Source organism: Cnephaeus nilssonii (assembly GCF_951640355.1).
Source record: "Cnephaeus nilssonii genome assembly, chromosome: 3".
Classification (NCBI taxonomy): Eukaryota; Metazoa; Chordata; class Mammalia; order Chiroptera; family Vespertilionidae; genus Cnephaeus; species Cnephaeus nilssonii.
This window is the reverse complement of record NC_137074.1, coordinates 42,667,128-42,688,754: the sequence shown is the minus strand read 5'-3', so window position 1 is coordinate 42,688,754 and position 21,627 is coordinate 42,667,128. Positions and strand designations below refer to the sequence as shown.

General features: G+C 37.3%; 1 protein-coding gene across 6 annotated transcripts in view; it reads right to left on the bottom strand.

Annotated features, from left to right (window-relative positions):
* Positions 1–21,627, bottom strand: part of VPS8 (VPS8 subunit of CORVET complex) — a 247,460-nt gene that overhangs the window by 85,763 nt on the left and 140,070 nt on the right. For all 6 annotated transcript variants that reach the window (XM_079764490.1, XM_079764492.1, XM_079764493.1 and 3 more), the window contains 6 exons: positions 21,391–21,447; positions 17,027–17,109; positions 15,992–16,076; positions 15,095–15,193; positions 8,457–8,546; positions 6,780–6,826 (listed from right to left, as the gene is read on the bottom strand). In XM_079764490.1, coding sequence (XP_079620616.1) covers positions 6,780–6,826; positions 8,457–8,546; positions 15,095–15,193; positions 15,992–16,076; positions 17,027–17,109; positions 21,391–21,447 — 461 coding nt within the window. The remainder of the gene's footprint in view (positions 1–6,779; positions 6,827–8,456; positions 8,547–15,094; positions 15,194–15,991; positions 16,077–17,026; positions 17,110–21,390; positions 21,448–21,627) is intronic.

Genomic DNA, 21,627 nt, shown 5'->3' with positions numbered 1-21,627 from the left:
CTATCTATCTATCTATCTATCTATCTATCTCTATCTATCAATCTACCTACCTACCTTTCAATCTATGTATCAAGTCTGGAGATTAAAAGATTATAATGTATTCGAATTTAAAAGGTTGAATTTGAGCTGTTGGCAAAATATTAACCAAAGATACGGTCTCCGGTGGTAAGCCTGGCCACGTTGATAGGCATTCATAAAGTAGAAATGTATTTTCACATGTCAAAGTTTATTAACATATATAATGTTCTAATTTTTAAACTTTCAAATATGCTATTTCAACACTGTGTCAGGATCTTAAAATGTACCTTCAAAATTATACATAGAAACACTAACTGATTCAACTTAAATCTAATGTATAACCATTTCCATAATCTATGTTTTGCTCTTTGGCAAAGACACTCATTCTCTTCGCAATGCTCAATTTTTACTTTGACTAAAGATTTAAAAATATAATCCGACATTTTATATGTATTTTTCTATGAAAATATTATAATGTATATTTCAGAGGCCTCCGGGACATTGTTAACAAAGGCTAAGTTGACATTACCAAGAAAATCATACTGAGGAAAATACTGTGAATATAAATATATTTGCACATTTTCCTTATTTCTTATGACGCTTATAGCCTCATAAAAACCATTAGTGTCCTTTCATATTATCCTTCAAGCATCCCCGCTGCACAAAAGACCGACCTGCATATGGATGTAAATGTATCAGAACTCCTGTGAGAATTCTTGGCCAGCAGGAATGCACAGAGGGAGTGTGTGTGTAGGGGGAGGAGAAAAGGGGAATGATATGTAGCAGCTGTCCCTGTCACAGGGTGATGTGATCATAAGTTCCTGGGCAGGGAATTAGAAGATGCAAATTCTTCCTCTCCCAAATCTGGCCTCAATTCAGGCAAATAATTTGTTTCTGGAGGATTAATCCTGTCTCCTCCCCTCTACCATAAACTAATCTTTCTACATACAGATGCCACCAATATCTTTGTAGGTCAATTATTTCTACTGAGGACATTATTTACATGGCAAAGATAACTTAAAGAAATTGAATAAAGAAAACAGAAATATACGTAAGAATTTAACTAGTTTGTTCCTCTAAAAATGCTGTTGACAAAATAAAAAGCTATCCCCTCATAAACAACTCAGTGAGTTCATACAAATGTTAAATCAAATATGCATAACTATATAACACAAGAATTATGATCCTATTAACTCAGGTTTTGGGGGCAAGAACAACAAAAAAGCAATATTCTGATATGACACATAAGCAATCCCCATCTCAAAATAACTGTTTTCTTTCATTTTCTTTACTCTCCAGAATGCTTCTATAGGAGCTTCATGGGGAGGATAAACCTGGATGTTTAAAATAAATTCTATTGCTTAAGAACAAGAAGGGAAAAATGAAAGGCAAAAATAGCCTGAAGCTGTCTGCCAGGGAAAACAGCTAGGCGGGGCCCAGTCTACTTACTCTTGATGTTTCTTTGTCCCTATTGTGATTGAAATAGGGCTTCTGTAACACATCTGACAAGTCCAGGAGCCCAAAAGTAACCTCACTGGGTGATTTGATCGTAAGTTCCTGGGCTGGACATGGTGGGTAGTCACATCCCTGGCCTATAACTTCTTTACTAAAAGGTTTACCATCGCCTTAAGCAAACCTTGTCCATTGTTCCTGTACATCAAGGTTAACACACCTTTGAAATGCCAGAATATCACCTTCAAGGAAGGCATAACCATCCTCAAGGGAGCACATAATCTTGTTAACTGCCCTGTAATCCAATTACAGTGATTTTCCCTACCTTGCTTTTTTCCTTCCTTCATGTAATCTTCCTTATAGAATACTCCCTTTTTTTTTTCTTCAAATGTATAAAAAGAAGTGCAAATCTGTCATTCATTGAAGCATCTGAGATCTTACTTCATGGCAACAGTTGTTAGTTTGGGCTCAAAAAAGCTCTTATAAAAATTATCTATAGATCTTGCCAGTGGAAATCGTGTTCTTTCACAGGATCTCAAGGAAAGCATTCCAGGGACCCATGTATGGGAAATTGTGGCATGGTAAGATTTGTTGGTAGTGTGAGATGCAAAATCAAAGGAGTGCCCCTGGATTCTCAGTGTCCCCATTTCTGTCCATACTGCTAAGGAAAAATTCCTATCTTGCCCCCATCAGGCCCAGAAATAGGGCCAGTGTCCAGAGATTCTGCCCTTTATGAAAGCTTAGTCCTTTGGAGACCACACAGTCTGCAACAGGCCCCAGGTGGCTGCGCACAGGTTGAGCACATGTTATTGGGCAGGCAAGAGAGAGAGAGAGCACTCTTTGTTAGCTGGGATTATATTACCTTGGGTTTGGGAAGATGCTTTTTCAAAATAACCAGTCAACTTCCCAAGCTTTCCTGGGCTTGTGCTAGGTCCGCCTTCTAACCAATCCATTTCCTTTTCCCACCCTAGACAGATAGGCCTCACCATTTAGGCCCTTACTGTACACGTGCTTATTCCCCTCCCCGCCCCCCTTTGCTGTTCTATCCCATCTCCGTGATCTGTGGGGAATGGACCAGGGGTTCTCTGGGGAGTACATGAAGCTATAACTTTCTTGGGAAGCAAGCCTTTGCTCCCTAGTTTATTATGCTTAATAATGTCTTATTCCCTTTGCTGCCTTCCATTATTAATATCTAGCTACCTACGCTAACACAGGTTTGGATGCTCTTATGCCAACACTATATATCTTTTTCCACACTCCCCTAGTTTCCCACTTCAGTTTTCCCAGTACCTAACAAGATTCTAATCCTTTACTTCAGGTTAGTCAACAAGCATACCCATTTTAAAAAGCTAAAATGGGATGGGAAATCAGTCATTCAGAGCCTAATGTAAACTAGGCCACACGATCTGCATTCTCCTTACCCTGGAAGTCATGGGTATTGGAAAGGTATTTTTTCATCAGTGTGTATGCTTCATTGTATTCATATTTTACTTGCATATTCTCACTGTAAAAGTGTCACATAATATAGACAATGACAAAGTAAATCAAGTTTTGATTGGGGCATCATGAAAGGAAGTAATTTTGGATTTAAAAAATCTACCTAGGAACAATACTCTATATCTGATTGTGCTTATAAAGTGGAGAGCCTGAAGAAGTGTGTGTACCCTGCACCCCTAGAAAGAAGGGAGCAGAGTGGAGAAGGCAGAGTTCAAAGGACACCAAAGACCAACTTTCTATAACCAAAACTTTGTCTAAGGCTAGTTCAGGAAGTTACTCCTCCTTACTCACTCTGCACTCAGCCTTCCTAACCTTGATCCGCTCCCTCAATCCAGAATTAGTATCTTACTAGTGACAGGGTTCAGGGCATGCTACCCTGGCATACTAAATATTTTAAACTAAAGAAACTTGAGAAATGGTGGGTGCAGAAGGGACTCTCTGACCTCCCTTAAAAAGCTAAAATGGGATGGGAAATCATAAAGCGTGTCATAAAGCTTTAAGGTGAGAGGTGCTCTCCCTGTAGGTGAAGGAAAGGAGCATCCTTATCTCTGAAGATGGAGGGACACTGAGAAGAATCCAAACAAACAGGCCTTGCTCAGTTTCCCCCAGTATACTATCCTTAGCTCATATCCTTTGGTCCTATCACACTTTTCTATGACTTTCTACTCTTCATCAAACCTAGCAAAAAACACTCAGGTTTAACTATTTCTTCAGGTCTTCATTTCCTTATGAAGGCTCCTGTGACATTTAAAACTTACAGTAAATAATTTCATATGCTTTTCTCTTCTTAATCTGTCTTTTGTTAGAGGTACAGCCAAGAACCTAAATGCGAAGAAGGAAAAGATTTTTTTCCTCTCCTCACTATCCTATATAATAAAGAGGTAATAGGCAAATGGTCGTTACGCCGTGATGCGTAACAACCAGGGCAGCGAGCTACTAGCGGCGGAGAGCTACAGGAGGGCAGGGCAGGGAACTACCAGTGGTGATGGCCCAGGCGGCCAGCTGAGGCAAGTGGCAGTGAGCTACTCGCACACGGATTCGTGCTCAGGGCCACTAGTTATTATATATTTACATTGTGGGTTAAACGGGCTTTTATGGGTTAATCTAAGATACTATAATTTAAAATGCTCTTTATATAAAAACTAGTAGCCTGTTTGCACGAAGATTCGTGCAATAGACCTTCATTCACCTGGCTGCCTGCACCAGTTTTCTGCCGGCACCGGGGACCCAGGCCTTGGCTGTGGCCACCGCCTTCTGCCTTCTTTCAGGGTAGGGGCTTGCCCCCGGGCAGTGGCCTTGGGCTTGGCTGCACCCAACATCCCTGCTAAGGATCGCAGGAGCCGACCCCCAGTGGTTTCCTGCGATCCGTGCAGGCTCCCCGATGGTGCCCAAGGCCGGGAAAGCCTCCGCCCAAGGCTTTCCCAGCCTTGGGCTCCGCCACACCCCAACATCCCTGCAACGGTTTCCTGGTGGGCGTGGTTGGTGGGCGTGGCTTGGGCATAGCGAAGGTGCGGTCAATTTGCATATTTGTCTATTATAAGGTAAGATGATTATATTGAAATGCCAAACATCCAATTTACAAATGAATTTGGACCATTATGCTTCCTATATAAGACATAAAGTAAAAGGATAAAATATGATGAATTCTGGATTGGGATGCTCCAAAGCAGAACGATCGTCTTTGACCTCTTGGAAATGGATCAATATGAAAATGAGCCCTTTTTAAAGGTGGAGCTAAAGTATCAATCTTATTAATTCAAGGCTCTATTAAAGAAAAAATTACCCATGATACTTGTTAAAACAGACTTTATTTGGACTATCATAATAGGTATAGGGACTACTGCAATGGGGTTTTGACAGTACAGGAGAATCAAGGCTCCATTCCAAATACAACAAGGACAAGTGGGATTTATAGCTGGGATGGGGTTAGAGGATGAGGAGGTGGTCAATGGATGAAAAATTACTAAGAATGTGGGGTAATTATTTGCTAGACTGACTTAATAGGATTCTTGTTGAAGGCAGGCCAAGGGTGATCAGATTTTACTTGGGGGGAGGAAAGGAAGAATTTGGACAGATATTTTGGGTAATCAGATATCGAGGGTGGGGGATTCTTGCTAAAACTAGACTCCACAAGGACAGAGATGAAAAGGCTCAGAGGCCTGAGTAAATTTTGATCAAGGGGAGAATCTTTGCCAGCTCTTAATTTCTACTAGGCTAAAGTAAAGCTGGCAACTGTGCTGCTGTCAAAAGTGAGGAAATTACAGGTCACGTTGCTTTTGGGGGAGAGGGAAGACAAAGGGTTGTGGGTACACTGCTTCTCTCTGAAGTAGGTAAGAGAGAACCTTGTAGCCAAATTAATATGACAAGAAGGAAGAATGTGTGACAAGTTTATTTAGAGTAATTATCTTGGGTTAGGCTTAATTCAGGGAGATAAAACATACTGAGTAAATGAATGTAAAATTATTTATGGTTTGCTAGTGAACAAAACAACTTTCACAGTACACTTAAAGGGTCTTACCTAACTAGCATCTTTCAAATCTAGGGTAGGTAATAACAAAGCAAGACTTTTCATGGAAGACCTCTGAAACTCTTGTGATGTGCCATGTTTATTACTGTGAAATTTAAGTTAAGGAGTGACTGCAATATCAGAGCAAATGGCTATATATTTATATTACCTAATATTGTTGTTGTTGTTGTTTTTTAAAGAAGGATTTGGTCACCATTGGCTTCTATACTTTTGTTCCATGTGAGAAAAGGCCAAGTTCAAAGCTGAGCCTTCTCTTGTCTTTCCAGCTTGAGCGTCTCCAGGTAGGATGGTTGGGGAAAATAACTTGGTTAAAATAAATGATCTTACGAGAGGACAAGTCAAATCCTAAGAGGATATATTTGAAACTGGAGGACACACGAGAGAGGGAACAAGGAATTTTGCCATGGGAAAGGGGTGCTCAGACCCCAGAGAAAGGGCTGGGAATTGAGGCAGAGTGCCGCCTTCCTCATCCATCTAGCCCTGTCCTGTCTCCTCTCAGTCTCCTCCCCGAGCTCTCCCATCCTCCTTATAGCTCTCTTTCTTTCCTCCTACCCCCCAACTCCAATTCTACAGTTTCTCCATCAGTTAATTCTAGGAGTAGACTAGGGCCCAAACTGACTATCAGAGAAATACAAATGATTAATAGAACATTTTTCCAAAAAAAAAAAATCTAGTTTCAGTAATATTCTGAGAACAGGGTTATAATTAAAACACAGTTTGAAAAGGTCTTAAACTGGGGTGCAGGAGAAAAATGTAGTCAGATTGCTTTTCTAAATATCTGCATATGCACATCAGTATGACTCTAAATTAAAATGTGACATAGTCTTCTTAAAGTTTAAATGATTGAGATTTCAAAACAATTGTTACAATCACACATCCTGGTACTTTGATATTTAAAAATAGCACAGAATACTGGTATAACTGAAATTGATATCAGGATCACTTAAGTAAATGACTGTTTTCAATGGCTAATGTACATTATAATGCAACTTAAAAGTTTGCTTATCTGAGATGAAAGCTGTTTCATCCTGGAATATTATACTTAAACCAGTGAAGCTTAACTCTAGGTGTACATAAAAAATATCCCCACCCACTGTTATTCTGCGAGCTTGGGCCCAGGAAACTATACATTTTTAAGCTTCTTAGGTGATTCTGACAGACATGAACATTAAAAATCAAGGGCCAAGTGTACTATTTAGTTACCATGAACCAGTTTGTTAACTTCAACTTATTTTCTTTGATTTATAATCTACATATTATAAAAAACCTAAAGTTATAAACATACCTTGGGTCAAGAAGACTCCTCAAAAATTTGAAAAGCAAAACCTGGTTCTGAGTAGAAAAACAATAAAAAATATAATATTAAAACAAATTCTTCAAACTATGCCAGAGTAAAGAATGAATTTAGAATATCCTTTTAAAATGCACACATGCCTATGATTATTTCCATTAAGACCTCTGTATAGATCTAAGAAATTCTAAAGAATCATTTGGAGATCATTTTCTCTCACTAATTCTAATCACTGTCACATACTCCATTTTGAGTGCAAAAGGCTGGGGGAAGGTCAAAGGGGGGGAAAAAAGGAGATATACGTACTACTATATGTAATACTTTAAACAATTAAAAAAAAAAAGAAACACAAATACCTTGTTATTGTAAAAAAGAAAGAAAGAAAGAAAGAAAGAAAGAAAGAAAGAAAGAAAGAAAGAAAGAAAGGAAAATATCAACCCCAAAAAGAAAACCAAACAAAAAAACAAAAAAAGCCCTCTTCTGAGACAAATCCCAGTGCAGTTCCAGCACGAGGATGCTCTAACTGCTCTGCTGACAGTGAATTCTGGCTGTACTGCTGGGTTCACTGTCTCACATGGTCCTTCTTGTGACGAGGGCCCAAATGACAACCACCACCTGAAAAGCTCATGAACTCCCCAATAAAATCAACTGCAACAGAGATGGCAAACTGCAACATTTTAGCAATAAGATGCCATGAAATCAGGGCTCTGTTTCTTCCACTTATGAGCTATGTGACTGTGTAAGTCACTGGCTCTCTTAGCTATTCAGTTTACTTATTTAAAAAAGAACAGCAATATCTCCTCTGCCTTCCGCACAGGGAAGAGGTAAGAATTAAATGAGATGAACCTTATAATACTATATAAATATAAATGTTTCTAAGTTCTAAGGAAAGCTAAGCAAAAATTTATAGTTTAGTTTGGGGTTTTTTTCTTTACCTTTTCGACACATTCAAACGTCACCTATAAAAAGCAGGGGACTCTCAAAACTGAAATGGATTAATGTAATATAGAATATGACATTTTTAATATGTTTATCCATCTTTGATTTTATCTTTCCCCTGGCCCATCAACTTGTTTTATTTTACACAACTTTCCTTCTGGTTATAACTTAATATTCTGGCTTACTTATCATTTCAAGAATTCTGAAACAATAGGTCAGAGGCATAACTCTTGTCATCAAAAGTAAAAGTACTTTATAAAACCTGTGTGGGATTCTCCTACATAATCAGTAAAGTTCTACAATAAAAGAAATACTTCATTTCCTTAAAGGAAACGTTCCACAGTGTTTATGGGGCGATATTCTGTGCCAGGCAGCATAGTGGGGGTAGAAGCTGGAGACTTGGCCTCAGGGTCTGGCAGGAGAAATGTGAATAGATCTCAATACTTCAATAACTTTATATCTCATTTCCCTTTCCAATTCCAGTTCCCATTTCCAAGGTCTTTGACATTCAACATTAAAACCCCTTTTCTATAATGTAAAATTGATTATATATGGTGTCTGCCGGGACTTTTTTTCCCTCATGGGTTTTAAGCCTCAACAAATGTGTAGAAACTACTATTAAATGGCAACTATTAATTGAACAAATTCCTAAAATCAAAAGTTCTTTGGTACATAGTCAATAATTGTCTCCCCACTAGATGTTTCTTCCCCATATATATTTGCAATATTTACCTGAAGTTTATTAATGACTGTTTCAATCTGTTCAGAAAAGTGAGTAGCAACCAGCTCTGCAGCTTTACAAGGCTTCAGGGACACAAGTTCCTAGAGTGAAAGAAAAAGACAAAATCCTTTTGCTAAATCTTAACGTTAATTTAAATAGGATTCCCATAGATGTGAAACATGGTCACCTGCCTCAGTATTTTCATGAGCTTCTTTATTGCATTGCAGGAGACCTTGATGTAAGGCCTTAATTTAAAGGCACATTGTAAATGAGCAAAATTAAAAACATGCCATGTAAAAAATCAGATTGTGATATACAAGGTAATTCAGAATTCTTAGAAAATGAAAGCACTAAACTCTGGATTTAGGCCATGAATCTGCAGGATGAACAAAATGAACAAAAGCTCCCCAAATTCCCTGTCTGTGAATTTCATCCTTGAGCATAAAGTAATAACTTGAAGAAATGAAAAAAAAAGAAAGATATAGTTGCAATTTCTCTGGCTAAGAATTTTAAAACTGTACTTCTGATTGCCTGATAGGTTTTGGAACTCTAAGTATCTTAAGAAATCAACTTAAGGTCATAAGTTTTAAAACAGACGAAGTGAGGCCGCTGTTAAGTAACCACTGTTAATAAAACCTATTTCTGTCAAATCTAAGACCTCCAATTTGCCCTCTTCCTAAACTTTCCTAGACACTGGCTATCATTTTCTTCTTAGAACTCTCCTTTCACTTGGTTTCTGTGACCTACTTATTCTACCCTTACAATTGCATATTACATGGCTAACTGCGAAGACCAACTTTACATCACATAGTATATTGTCAAATAAAAAGTATACAAGCTAGTGTGACTGTGATATTAATGATATATCTAATAATTTTGTGATAGTATTTGTAGATTAATAATAATTAACATTAAAAATATTAAAATAACTATAGTTTATACTAGTTTTATATAACATATCTCAAAATAGAGAGAGCACAATTAATCAATATCACACATGAAATCAATAGACATTACAAAGATAAAAAACTTTTATGTCAAGAATTTGAAAATTTAGACAAAATGGATAAATTCCTAGAAAAATATAATTCAATAAATTGACTTAAGCAACAAAAAAATTGCACTGAATAATAAAATATCTTTCCATATGGAAAACTCCAGACTCAAATAGATTCACCTATAACTTCTAGTAACCATTTAAGGAAGAAAAATTCCAAACATTAATTAATCTCTTACAGAGAATAGAAAAAAGGAAACTTCTTTAGCTCATTGTATGAGGCTAGCAACATTTTAATCATCAAACCTAATAAAACAATGCAAGAAAGGAAAGAAAAATTATAGATCTTAATCATGAACATTGAGACAACATTCTAAGTAAAAACAAAATTCAACAATATATAAAAAGTATAATATATCAGGATCAAGTTGCATTTATCCACAGAATTTAAGGCTAATTTAATATCAATAATATTTACCACAAAGTTGATAAGGGAGAAAAGGTGATAAAATTTTTTCATGACAAAACTATTAACATACTAGAAATAGAAGACTTCCATAAAAATCCTTATAATAAACATTGTACATATATGGGAAATGAAAAATATTAATGGCATGATTATGCTAAAAATATAAACTTGTGACAGTCTAAAAAAGGCTTGAAAATCTCTACAGAGAAAATTATAAAACTTTATAAAAAATGTTGAATAAAGGGTCATACCATATAGTTAGTCATAGATTGAAAGATACAATGTCATAAAGATGTCAATTACATTCAAAGTGATTGACAGATTCATTGCAATCACAGTCAGAATCATAAAATTAAAAAAAATCTTGGTGGAATTTGACAAGCGGATTCCAAGATGTATTTGGAAGTATAAAAGGTTAAGAATAACCAATACTCTTTTAAAGATATCAAGATTTATTATAAAGCAACAATATTTAAAACTAGAGACCCAATGTACAAAATTCATGCACTCTGCGGGGGTCCCTCAGCCCAGCCTGCGCCCTCTTGGGGGATGTCTGACTGATGTCTTAGGTGGCAGTCGGACATTCTTAGTGCTGCCATGGAGGCGGGAGAGGATCCTGCCACCGCTGCTGTGCTCCCCAGCTGTGAGCCCAGTTTCTGGCTGAGCGGCGCTACCTCTGTGGGAGTGCACTGACCACCAGGGGGAAGCTCCTGCGTTAAGTGTCTGCCCCCTGGTGGTCAGTGCACGTCATAGCAACCACTCATTCTGCCGTTCGGTCGATTTGCATATTAGCCTTTTATTATATAGGATATTTGTGAGGTCCTGATTTAGAGACAGACAATAGATCAATGAAACAGAAGAGGGCCCAGAAAAACAGACCAAGCATATAGATCCTTGATATGCTTATGACAAAGTAGCACTACTAAGCAATAGGGAAAGGCAACCTCTAAAATAACTGCTAGGAAAATTGGCACCCATATTTTAAAAAATTAATTGGACCCCCACCTCACACCATATACAAAAACTGCTTTCAGGTGAACCTAAGATTTAAAGATGGAAGGGAAAAACAGATTAAAAAAAGCTTGTAGACAAAAAATATGAAGAATTTATCCTTCAGTGTAGAAGAAAAAAATTAATTATTTTGACTTAAAAAAATAACTTTTCTTAAAAAGAATCATAAGAAAAAGCCAAAGAGTGGAAGAAGATATTCACAACATGTGTCACTGAAAAACACTACCATGCAGGATACATAAAGAACTCCTACAAATCAATAAGTACAGGAGATATTCAAATAGAAAATTGGGCAAGATTTGAACAGGCACATTACAGAAAGGATATTTAAATGAAAAGTCTATCAATCTCAGTAACTAAAAATATGTAAGTTTAAAACATAGTAAAATATCATTACGCATCCACTAGATTTGCAAAATGTTAAAGTCTAGCAAGGATATAGAGTAAATGGTAAAGGTACTTATCCCAATTAACTGGCAATTATAGACCCTACAGCAGAGATTATCAGATGTTAGCATGTCTCAAAAGCACGTGGAGGGCTTATTAAAACATATTGTGGGGCCCCACTCCCAGAGCTTCTGATCCAGTAGGTCTGAGGTGAAGACAAAAACTGCATTTCTATTAAGTTTTCAGCTGATGCTATACTGCTGACTGGGGATCAAACTAACAACCACTGAGCTAGAGAAATGTATGTGGCTGTGCTCAGATGCATATATAATGATGACTATAAATGGACTAAAATATTCACTAACAGTAGAATGGACAAACTATGATATACTTGTAAATTAAAATACTATATAACAATACAAATGAACCACAGCTACAGATAACAAAATGTACAAACTTCTCAAAATATTGAGAGAAAAAAAGGAAATACAATATATAACTTCATTTATATAAAGTTCAGAAAAAGGCAAAACAAAAATATAAACTTTTAGGGATGTAGGCATATACAGTAACAGTATATCAGAAAAAAATATAAGATAATGGGTGTATTATGGGAGGCAGGGCTTGTATTCAGGAAAGGATATACAGGAAGTCTACACAGGAAGTCTGGGGTACTGAATATAAGTCTATTTCTTGATCTGGACCTCAGATATTTTGCTTTTTAATTTTTTATTAATCTGTACATTTGTTTTATGTACTTTTCTGTATGCTTTTTATATCTAAAAGTAAAAAATATATTTTAAAAATATAATGAAATATGTTTTATTCATGTTGTAAAAATAAACTAAAGATTTTTTACCTGTAATCCACAGACCCGATCTAAAAATGGCTTTTAGGGTGTCTGCATATCCCTGAAATTGTAAACAAATTTATGCATTGTGCATATGCACAAGACCAAATATTTCACTAGATTCTCAAAAGAGATTTATAACCCCATAAGTGTTAAAAACCACTAATTTATACACTATATATACTGCCAGAAAACTATTATGAGGACATTTACACCCACATATTTAATGTTGATTTTATTTATATTACTGAAGCTAAGGAAGTCCTTCAACAAACATATTTTTAATTTAGAAATATATTTGTAATTGTGGTCTTAAGAGATATTAAAAAGTTCAAGGTGAAAAATAATGTGCAGATGTTGGAAAAAGTCAGCAGAAATAATTGTTGTGCAGCAACAATACTTCTTGCTTCTCCAGACTGAGTTTTCTGCTGAGTAATTTGTTTGCTCATTGATTAATGCATCACATTTCACATTATGCAGAGAGACATAGCTTCATTTTTGGATGTCTGGAGTCCATGTGCTCAAACCACTGCTTAATGCAGATTAAGTGAAATAAAGAATGAGCCATAATGTAAATACAGAGACTTAAAGGGGATGATGAAAGGAAAAAGAATACAAAATGATTAAAGGAAAAAGATATAACTCAAAGTAGGAGAAGGTTTTCTTGGATTCTTTCATCAAGTATATTCATCTTGTTGTTAGCAGGAATATCGTAACATAAAATAACATATATATGTTCTCAATCCTATAGATGAAAGTGTGGAAATTACTTCAGACCACACATCTGATGACTGACTGTATCTCTTTTCACCAGATGTTTCACATAAGATGTGTTCACATTCCTGATCTTTCTAAACTTTATAACCATCAGGATGGGAACAAAGTATTCATATCACATGCAATGTTTCCTTGGAGTTTCAGTTCTCATCTTTTCTTATCATTTTTCACATGTATAAAAAATTTAAATTATGTGGAATAATCATATCTTTCACTCCATCTCTAAACCTATCACCAGAAGTTACCCCATCACCTGTTCCTTGCTATAAGGAGGAAGAAAGACACTTTGTAAATAGAAATGTTATTTTCAAAACTAGGATTACATCAGCATCTTTTGTTACTACTTTTTTCCAACAATTAGTGACTCATAAAAAAGAATACATTTCAACAAACCTGCTAGCTCTGGTGGTTTCTAAGGTATATGGTATGTTATGAACCTATGGACACTAAAGTGAGGAGTGATTTGTGAGCCCTTTTTCAGAATGCATTCTGATCACATGTTCATCACACATTATTAGTCTCTCCATTTAGGGATCTATAGGCATGTGTTTTTAAAAGAACTTTTTGTTTCAATGTCAACACCTGCATTATTGTAAAAAAAAGCATGCATAAACAAAATCAAAAACATTCTGTTACTTAAGGAAGGGAAATATATTAGAGAGAAAAACTCATTATAGTAATGTTTCTAAAGTTCCATTGGGTGATTGAGTGCAATGGCTCCCATTATGTATTAGAGAATAAGACCAGGAATACTCTCAGAATTGTATTAAGAACATTGTAAAAACCCACTAATATTCCAGTTTGCCAACCAGCTGATTGAACATGGGTTATTTTCAGAAGTCATCCATATATATAAAAGCCAGGGGCCATCATGACCGAAATAACTAGATGGACGACTGAAAAGGCTGCATGCGGCGACCAGTCCGGCAGGGGGGTTAGTGAGGGACAACCAAATGACTGAACAGCAGGCTGAGTGGGGCAACCAGGCCAGCAGGGGGATTAGTGAGGGATGACCAAATGCACGAACAGCAGGCTGTGTGGGGCGACCAGGCCAGCAGGGGGGTTAGTGAGGGATGACCAAACAACTAAACAGCAGACTTAGTGGGGCAACCAGGCCGGCTGGGGGGGGCGGGCAGTGAGGGACGACCAAATGACTGAACAGCAGGCTGCATGGGGCGACCAGGCCGGCAGGGTGGGACAGTGAGGGACGACCAAATGATTGAACAGCAGGCCGGCAGGGGGGGACAGTGAGGGACGACCAAACGACTGAACAGCAGGCTGGGAGGGGCAACCAGGCCAGCAGTGGGGGTAGTGAGGGACAACCAAACAAACCAAGCAGCAGGCTGCGTGGGGCAACCAGGCCAGCAGGGAGGTTAGTGAGGGATGACCAAACAACTGAACAGCAGGCTGTGTGGGGTGACCAGGCCGGCAGGGGGCGGTAGTTAGGGGTGACCAGGCCAGCAGGGGGAGGCAGTTGGAGGCGACCAGGCCAGCAGGGGGGTTAGTGAGGGACAACCAAATGACTGAACAGCAGGCTGCATGAGGCAACCAGGCCAGCAGGAGGGGGCAGTGAGGGACAAACAAATGACCAAACAGCTGGCTGCATGGGGCAACCAGGCTGGCAGGGGGAGGGTAGTGAGGGATGACCAAACAACCGAACAGCAGGCTACATGGGGTGACCAGTCCGGCAGGGCAGGGGGGGCAGTGAAGGGTGATCAGGCTGGCAGCCAGAGGCGGTTAGGGGTGATCAGGCTGGCGGGGGGGCGGGGGACAGTTAGGGGCAATCAGGCAGGCAGGTGAACAGTTAGGAGCCAGCAGTCCAGGATTGTGAGAGGGATGTCCTTGGGATCGGGCCTAAACTGGCAGTCGGACATCCCCTGAGGGGTCCTGGATTGGAGACGGTGCAGGCTGGGCTGAGGGGACCCTCCCCCCCTCCATGTACGAATTTCATGCACCGGGCCTCTAGTGATATAATAAATTGTATATGACAGGCTTTATAAATACAAATATGAGGTGGAATAAATTATATGAAAAAGATATGAATCTGCAAGTAAATCAACTTAATAACATGACATCTGCCATTGCTTAGTTAGCATAAACTTAATTTGGGAGATTTCCATACAAATGGGCAAGTTTCAAAAGTTTGTTGAATTAGCACCTCAATGTGATCCATTGCTTTTTGCCATACAGACTGCTTCTCCTCTGCACTGTGGCCAGGAATGGATAAGATATTGTGAATGTAGTTAAAGACTTCTTCCTAAGGAGCACAAGACAATATAATTCATTCATGCATTCATCACTCCAAGAATATTTACTCACTATTTACTATCTATACCAGTCTTGCTAAATATCTATTATTTGGAGATTGTTAACTGATAGAAAACTGACATTGAAGAGAAAGAGCAATTGTTTCAAGTTTAGTTTAGTGTAGAGTCTTAAAAGTTGCAAATCTGTTCCAATTAATTTTGTTCTCAATTTCATTAACCTAATGAGGGAATATCATACTTTGTCTTTGGTCGTCCCTGTCCACATTCCCAATTTCATCTCAAATCACTCTTGCCCTTGTGTATTAGGATCCATTTACATTGATCTTTTCTTCATTTATATGATCTCTATTCAGTTGCTTGAACATGTCAAAAATTTTCCCCACCTCTGGATCTTTACATATATGCTTCCTTATCCTAGAATACTTTTCTGTTGGCTCTTTGCTTGACTGGCTTCTTCTCAAATTCCAAAGTCAGTTTATATGTCGCTTCCTCTGAGATTCCTTCCCTGGCTGTCGTATATATGTCAGTTCCCCATCATCTTCTAAAGTCAGTCTCCATCACTAAACTATAAGTTTTAAAACTGCAAGAACTATATCTTTTTAATTATCAGTGTATACTTGCCTAATATCAGGCACTCAATAAAAACCTACTGACTAAATGAAAACCTGAATCAGCAAACACGTCCAAATATTTCTACTGAATAGTTATACTTACTGAATAGCTATTTCTGCTCGTTGGGGAACTGTGTGGAAATGGTATGGAAAGGGGTAAGCAATCTCTTAACTCACCTCTCTTAGTGGGTCACGTAAGTAGCAATCGATAATTTTGTCATATTGGTGTTCTCGTTCATACATAAACTCACATATTTGATAGCTAGAACATAAAAGGACAAAGTTCAGTGTACCAAACAGGCAGGTGGTTATTATTGTTTCAAAAAGTTTTCTCAGCACAGAAATTATTAGAAAAATAAACACAATAAGTGTTATTTCTACTGCTAAATGAAGTTATAGTATCTAAGACAGGGGTGGGGAACGTTTGGCCCCCCAGGCCTTATAAGGCCCGAGAAATCATTTGGTCTGGCCTGCCAAGACATTAGCAGTGTCTTTGACCAAATATAGCAGGCCAGACCAAATTAAGTTGATAATTTTGTATGGCCCATGGATGATGTTATAAATATCCAAATGGCCATTGCAGACAAAATGTTCCCCACCCTAATATAAGGAAATTAATATCTGCCATTCTTCTAAATATAGGTTTAACATACTACTGAACACTATGTTTACAAGAAATTTTAAAAGTGGGTATAAAATAAATGTTAAAATAGCATGTGCCACAAAAATAGTTAATATATTAGATATCAATTAATTATATGAAGTTTCTCTGTACAGAATTAAATATGTCAAATGAAATATTAAAAACTGAATAGTAGATCTAATATGTTGCATCTTATTTGCTATATTAAATTCTGCAATATTTATAATATATATTAACAGCTGTCAAAATCTATAAAATATTATGCATATTGTAAGTAAAAAAATAACTAAGTAACTAAAATAATAAATCATAAGACTGTTATTTCATTTTTATACTAAAACAAATGTACAGATACTTCTAATTTACTCCCTGCTAATTTCTGCAAATTTTACTAAATTTCAGATTTAAAAGGCACAAACTTTCATGCTTAAGTGTGTTTTTTTTTGTTATTTGCATAATTTTTCTTAATTTAAAAATAAATGGCAATGCATCAATAAACCAGGCTTCAAGTTACAGAAATGTAATTTAATAGTTGTATCAACTAATTATATGACTTCAAAACAACTTACAACTCTGCTTTTTCTGCCATACGGATGAGACGACTCTCTTCAAACTGAACTATGCCTCCAGCCTGCAGCAATTCTAAAAGGACCTGAACATTTAAAATGAATGAACAAAAAACTTTGGGATCTCCTTTTATTTACTAGCTTTTTAAGAGTCCATTCAGCCACACACCATAATTTTTTCTTCTGTCTTATTACTTACTGATGTTTTGGATTGGCTTTCACATATATAACAGGTTAGACTTACATTATAATGTTGATCATATTCTATTTAAGTCTCATAAAAATATTAATGGCTCTATTTTCAAGCATGAAAAGAATGCCACAGTGTTTGCAAATAAAACCTTTTGAGAATACCCAATGATCCTCCACTTAGCTAAAATCATCCATATACACTTTTTCTTGTATGCATGCCTATAAGCATAGTCAATGGACACAGACACTAAGGGGGTGAGGGCATGTGCTGGGGGCTGGGGGTGGCTGGGGAGAGGTCAATGGGGAAGGAGACATATGTAATACTTTAAAAAATAAAGAATTTTTTTAAAAAGCAAATTTTTATCTAGAGCTTTTATTTCCTATAGTTCTTAAAGTTCTTTATGTCTTGTGGTCCAGGTAGTATTCATGTTTACATGTTATTTTTTCTAATGAAACGTTGGTATTTTTCACAGTAGCATTATTCACAAGAACCAAAAGGTGGATACAATCCAAATGCCCATAAATGGATGAATGGATAAACAAAATGTGGTATATACATATAATGGAAAATTATTTAGGCCTAAAAAAATAAATGAATTTCTGACACATGCTACAACATAGATGAACCTTAAAAATATTAAGTGGCTCTGCTGGCGTGGCTCAGTGGTTGAGCATCGACCTATAAACCAGAAGGTCACAGGTTCAATTCCTGGTCAGGGCACATGCCCAGGTTGCAGGCTCGATCCCCAGGAGGCAGCCGATCAATGATTCTCTCTCATCATTGATGTTTCTATCCCTTTTTCCCTTTCCCTTCCTTTCTGAAATCAATAAAAACAAAAATTAAGTGAAATAAGTCAAATACACACTCAAACAGTACTGTATGATTCCACTTATATGAGGTACCTAAAGTAGTCAAATTCGCAGAGACAGAAAGTGGAATGGTGGTTGCCAGGGGGAGGAGATAATGGGGATTTTCAGTTTGGAAGATAAAGCTTTGGAGTTGGATGGTGGCACAACAATAATATACTTAATGCCTGAATTGTACATTTAAAATTTCAAAATTTATAATATATATTTTATCACAATAAAAAACAAACACTGGAGTTCATGCCCTGGCTGGGTGGCTCAGTTGGTTGGAGCATCTTCCATGTGCCAAAAGGTTTCAGGTTCATTTCCCAGTCAGGGTACATACCTAGGTTTTGGGTTCGATCACTGGTCGGGGCATGTATGGGAGGCAACCAATCAATATATTTTTTTTTTTCTCTCTCTCTCTCTTCTCCCTTCTCTAAAAAAATCAATAAAAACATATCCTGTGGTGATGTTTAAAAACAAGAACAACAACAAAACATTGGGGTTCTTATAAATAATTTTACCAAACGAAGAAGGTGAATAACAAAGGTGACCAGGATGTTGTGATAGATTCTTCGATATTTGTAAATAAGCCTCTCAATACAATAGAATCATTACTTAGTCATTAGGGCAATGTGAGAAAGCTCTCTCTTGTATTGAAGTTCAAAATCCAGAGTAACATGATCCTTCTCAGAACTCCAGGAAACCATTTGACAAAGCATTTTTCTAACTTAGGAAATTGATTACTTTCAAGTTAAAAAAAAGGGGGGGGGGCATAAAATAAATAAAACCTATCCAAACTTTACATTTCAGAACCCTAATTTAATCCACTTTGAGTGTTTTAATGTACTGCTACATAGAACAACTATGGAGTCAACGCCATCTGCTGGAAGCCTCAATGCGGAATAACATAATAATGCTACGCTGGAGCCAGTCCTACCAACCCACTAGAATTGAGTGTTAAATTTTCAGGAATTTTGTAAGTCAGTTGTGAAACACAGACATTGTTAAAAATTAAACTATGTAACTTTACAGTTAAATAAAGTAAAAACAAAGGTAATTAATACTAAAAACTTTCTAATTATTTCACTACATTTTACTATGTATGCTCTTGAGGTTAGTTACTATAACTGAATCTGAACGGGGAAATATTACATAAGGGTGTTGTACTTAGCATCTCTTTCCAACTCTCGGCTGAGTGACAGCATGCTGGTAGGCTGAAATGGTGGGAGTGCTGACACCATGGAAACTGGCAAATTTTGTAAATCAGGGCTTTTTACATTTTTAAGGGGTTGTAAAACAAAGAATATGCGACATATACTATAGGTGGCCACAAGCCTAAAATAGTTACTCTTTGGCTCTTTACAGGAAAACTGCCAATCCTTGGTTATGAAAGTGATGGAGATAATGTCAATAAGGCAATCAAACTTTAAAGTGTGAATGTCGTAGTCATTACAATGTGAATATCAAAAAATTAAGGAATTCTTTTTTTTATTTCAAAAACTGTTATCTGATTCAGCAAAGAAGTCACTTCACTGATGAATGAGTGATCTCTGACATGCTTTCATTATTGCACTTTCATAACTGACTTACCCTTATTCATTCGTGTAAATGAAAATATCAACCAACATTCATATCAGACCTACATTTGAAGAGCAAGTTTTTAAACTTTTATCAGCATTCCACTGGAAAATACTAACAAATGCTACATCAACAAATTTTTATATATAACAAACTGTATAAGGGAAAGAGTGCCTAAGAAGGGAAGGAACTGGGTTCTAATCTTAGTTGTGACCTTGAGCAATTTACTTTATCCATTTTCTATATTTCTAAAATGAGTAGGAAAGGAAACTAGTTAATCTCAAAGGGGACTTCAAATAATAGAATATTACTATAGGGTCATTACTTTTTAATGTTTGGCTTTTACATTTAGATTAGATTTTTATTTCTATTTAATTTAGTTATTTATATAAAAAGTGTTTTATCATTTTATATAGCAAAATAACATGCATAACATGATCCATTTTTTCTACCAATAGAGAAATAGGAGCAAAATGAGGGGCCACATTACTGTTTGTATTCAATATAATTTAAGAGATAACCAAAATTTCAGCAGTCACTGGGCCACAGCTGTGGAGAGAAAGGGGTCACTGTTGCTACCACATGTTCTTTATCTGGGTCTCAACCTCCCAGCTGTGCACTATTACCATAAAAAATCAGCATAGTTATCAAAATACTTAATTTTTATAGCTTAGCTCACAAAAGTCTGGCAACCAATTTTAAGTAGGTTGACTCTCTTAGTGCTCACAATTATGATGGGTAAACTTTTAAAGAATCCTATTCTTAGAAGGGACCAAAAAAAGGGGGCATAATAGAAAGAAGTGGTGCTCAAACAGTTACCATGTCACAGCAGTTAGTGGAGGGATAGGTGGAATCTCGTCTCCAGAAATGGTTAGCCCTAATGCAGTGGGGTTAGAGGGCACTTCCAAAAGCTGAGTGTCCCACACTCAGTAACCTGCAGTCTTTCCATAGCAGCAAGGAGTGGTTATCAGATTAATAACGCTGGTGGAAAGCAGGATACAACAGGTGCCAACTGTGGCTGCAATGCATTTATTGAGCACTTCATAGTTAAATGGGAATGCTATTTAACTGAGATTAGGAGACACCTTTCAGATTGTTAAACCCCCCCCCCCCCACACACACACACAAAACACACACACACCAACAACAGCTAAATTAGTTCCAAGGAGAAGGATGAAGTATTCTCCTTGATGTCATGTTGAATGCAAGACAGGTCCGGTGCCTAGAAACTTAGTGTGATATAAGCTCCATATATATGCACTTCTAACAACTGTCCACACTATTTTCTGGTTGCCACTATCTGGCTTAGTGTTAGGGTTTGGGACAAGTCACTTCCCCCTTAAGCCTTGTGAAGTCTAGCACAGAAGGGTTCTTTTAGGCTTACACTGTTTTCTTTCCTACTCTTTTTAAAAATATATATTTTTATTGATTTTAGAGATGAAGGGAGAGGGAGAGGGAGAGAGGGGAGCAGAGAGAGAGAGAGAGAAAGAGAGAGAGAGAGAGAGAGAGAGAGAGAGAGAGAGAGAGAGAGAGAGAGAGAAAGAAATCAATGATGAGAGAGAAAATCATTGACCGACTGTTTCCAGCATGCCCCAGACTGGGGATTGAGCCCACAACCCCGGGCATGTGCCCTGACAGGGAATGGAACTGTGATCTCCTGGTTCATAGATCAACACTCAACCACTGAACCACGCCAGCCAGGCTTCTTTCCTACTCTTTAGCAAACGAGTTCTAGTAGTTCATACCTGCTGTCTTTCAGAGTGCCGGGAGTCATCATCAGGACTACAGAGGAATTCAAGAACCTGGTCAAAGAAAATGTACTTTTTTATTGGATACCAGCATGCATGCTATCACACTATCAATGAACACAGCACCTACCCTTTCTATCTCACCAATTCATTCACACTTCACCATAAAAAATATACCACAGGTATATGGTATCTTCCCAACTGATTGGCCTAGTACATGGCACAGGAGGTTCA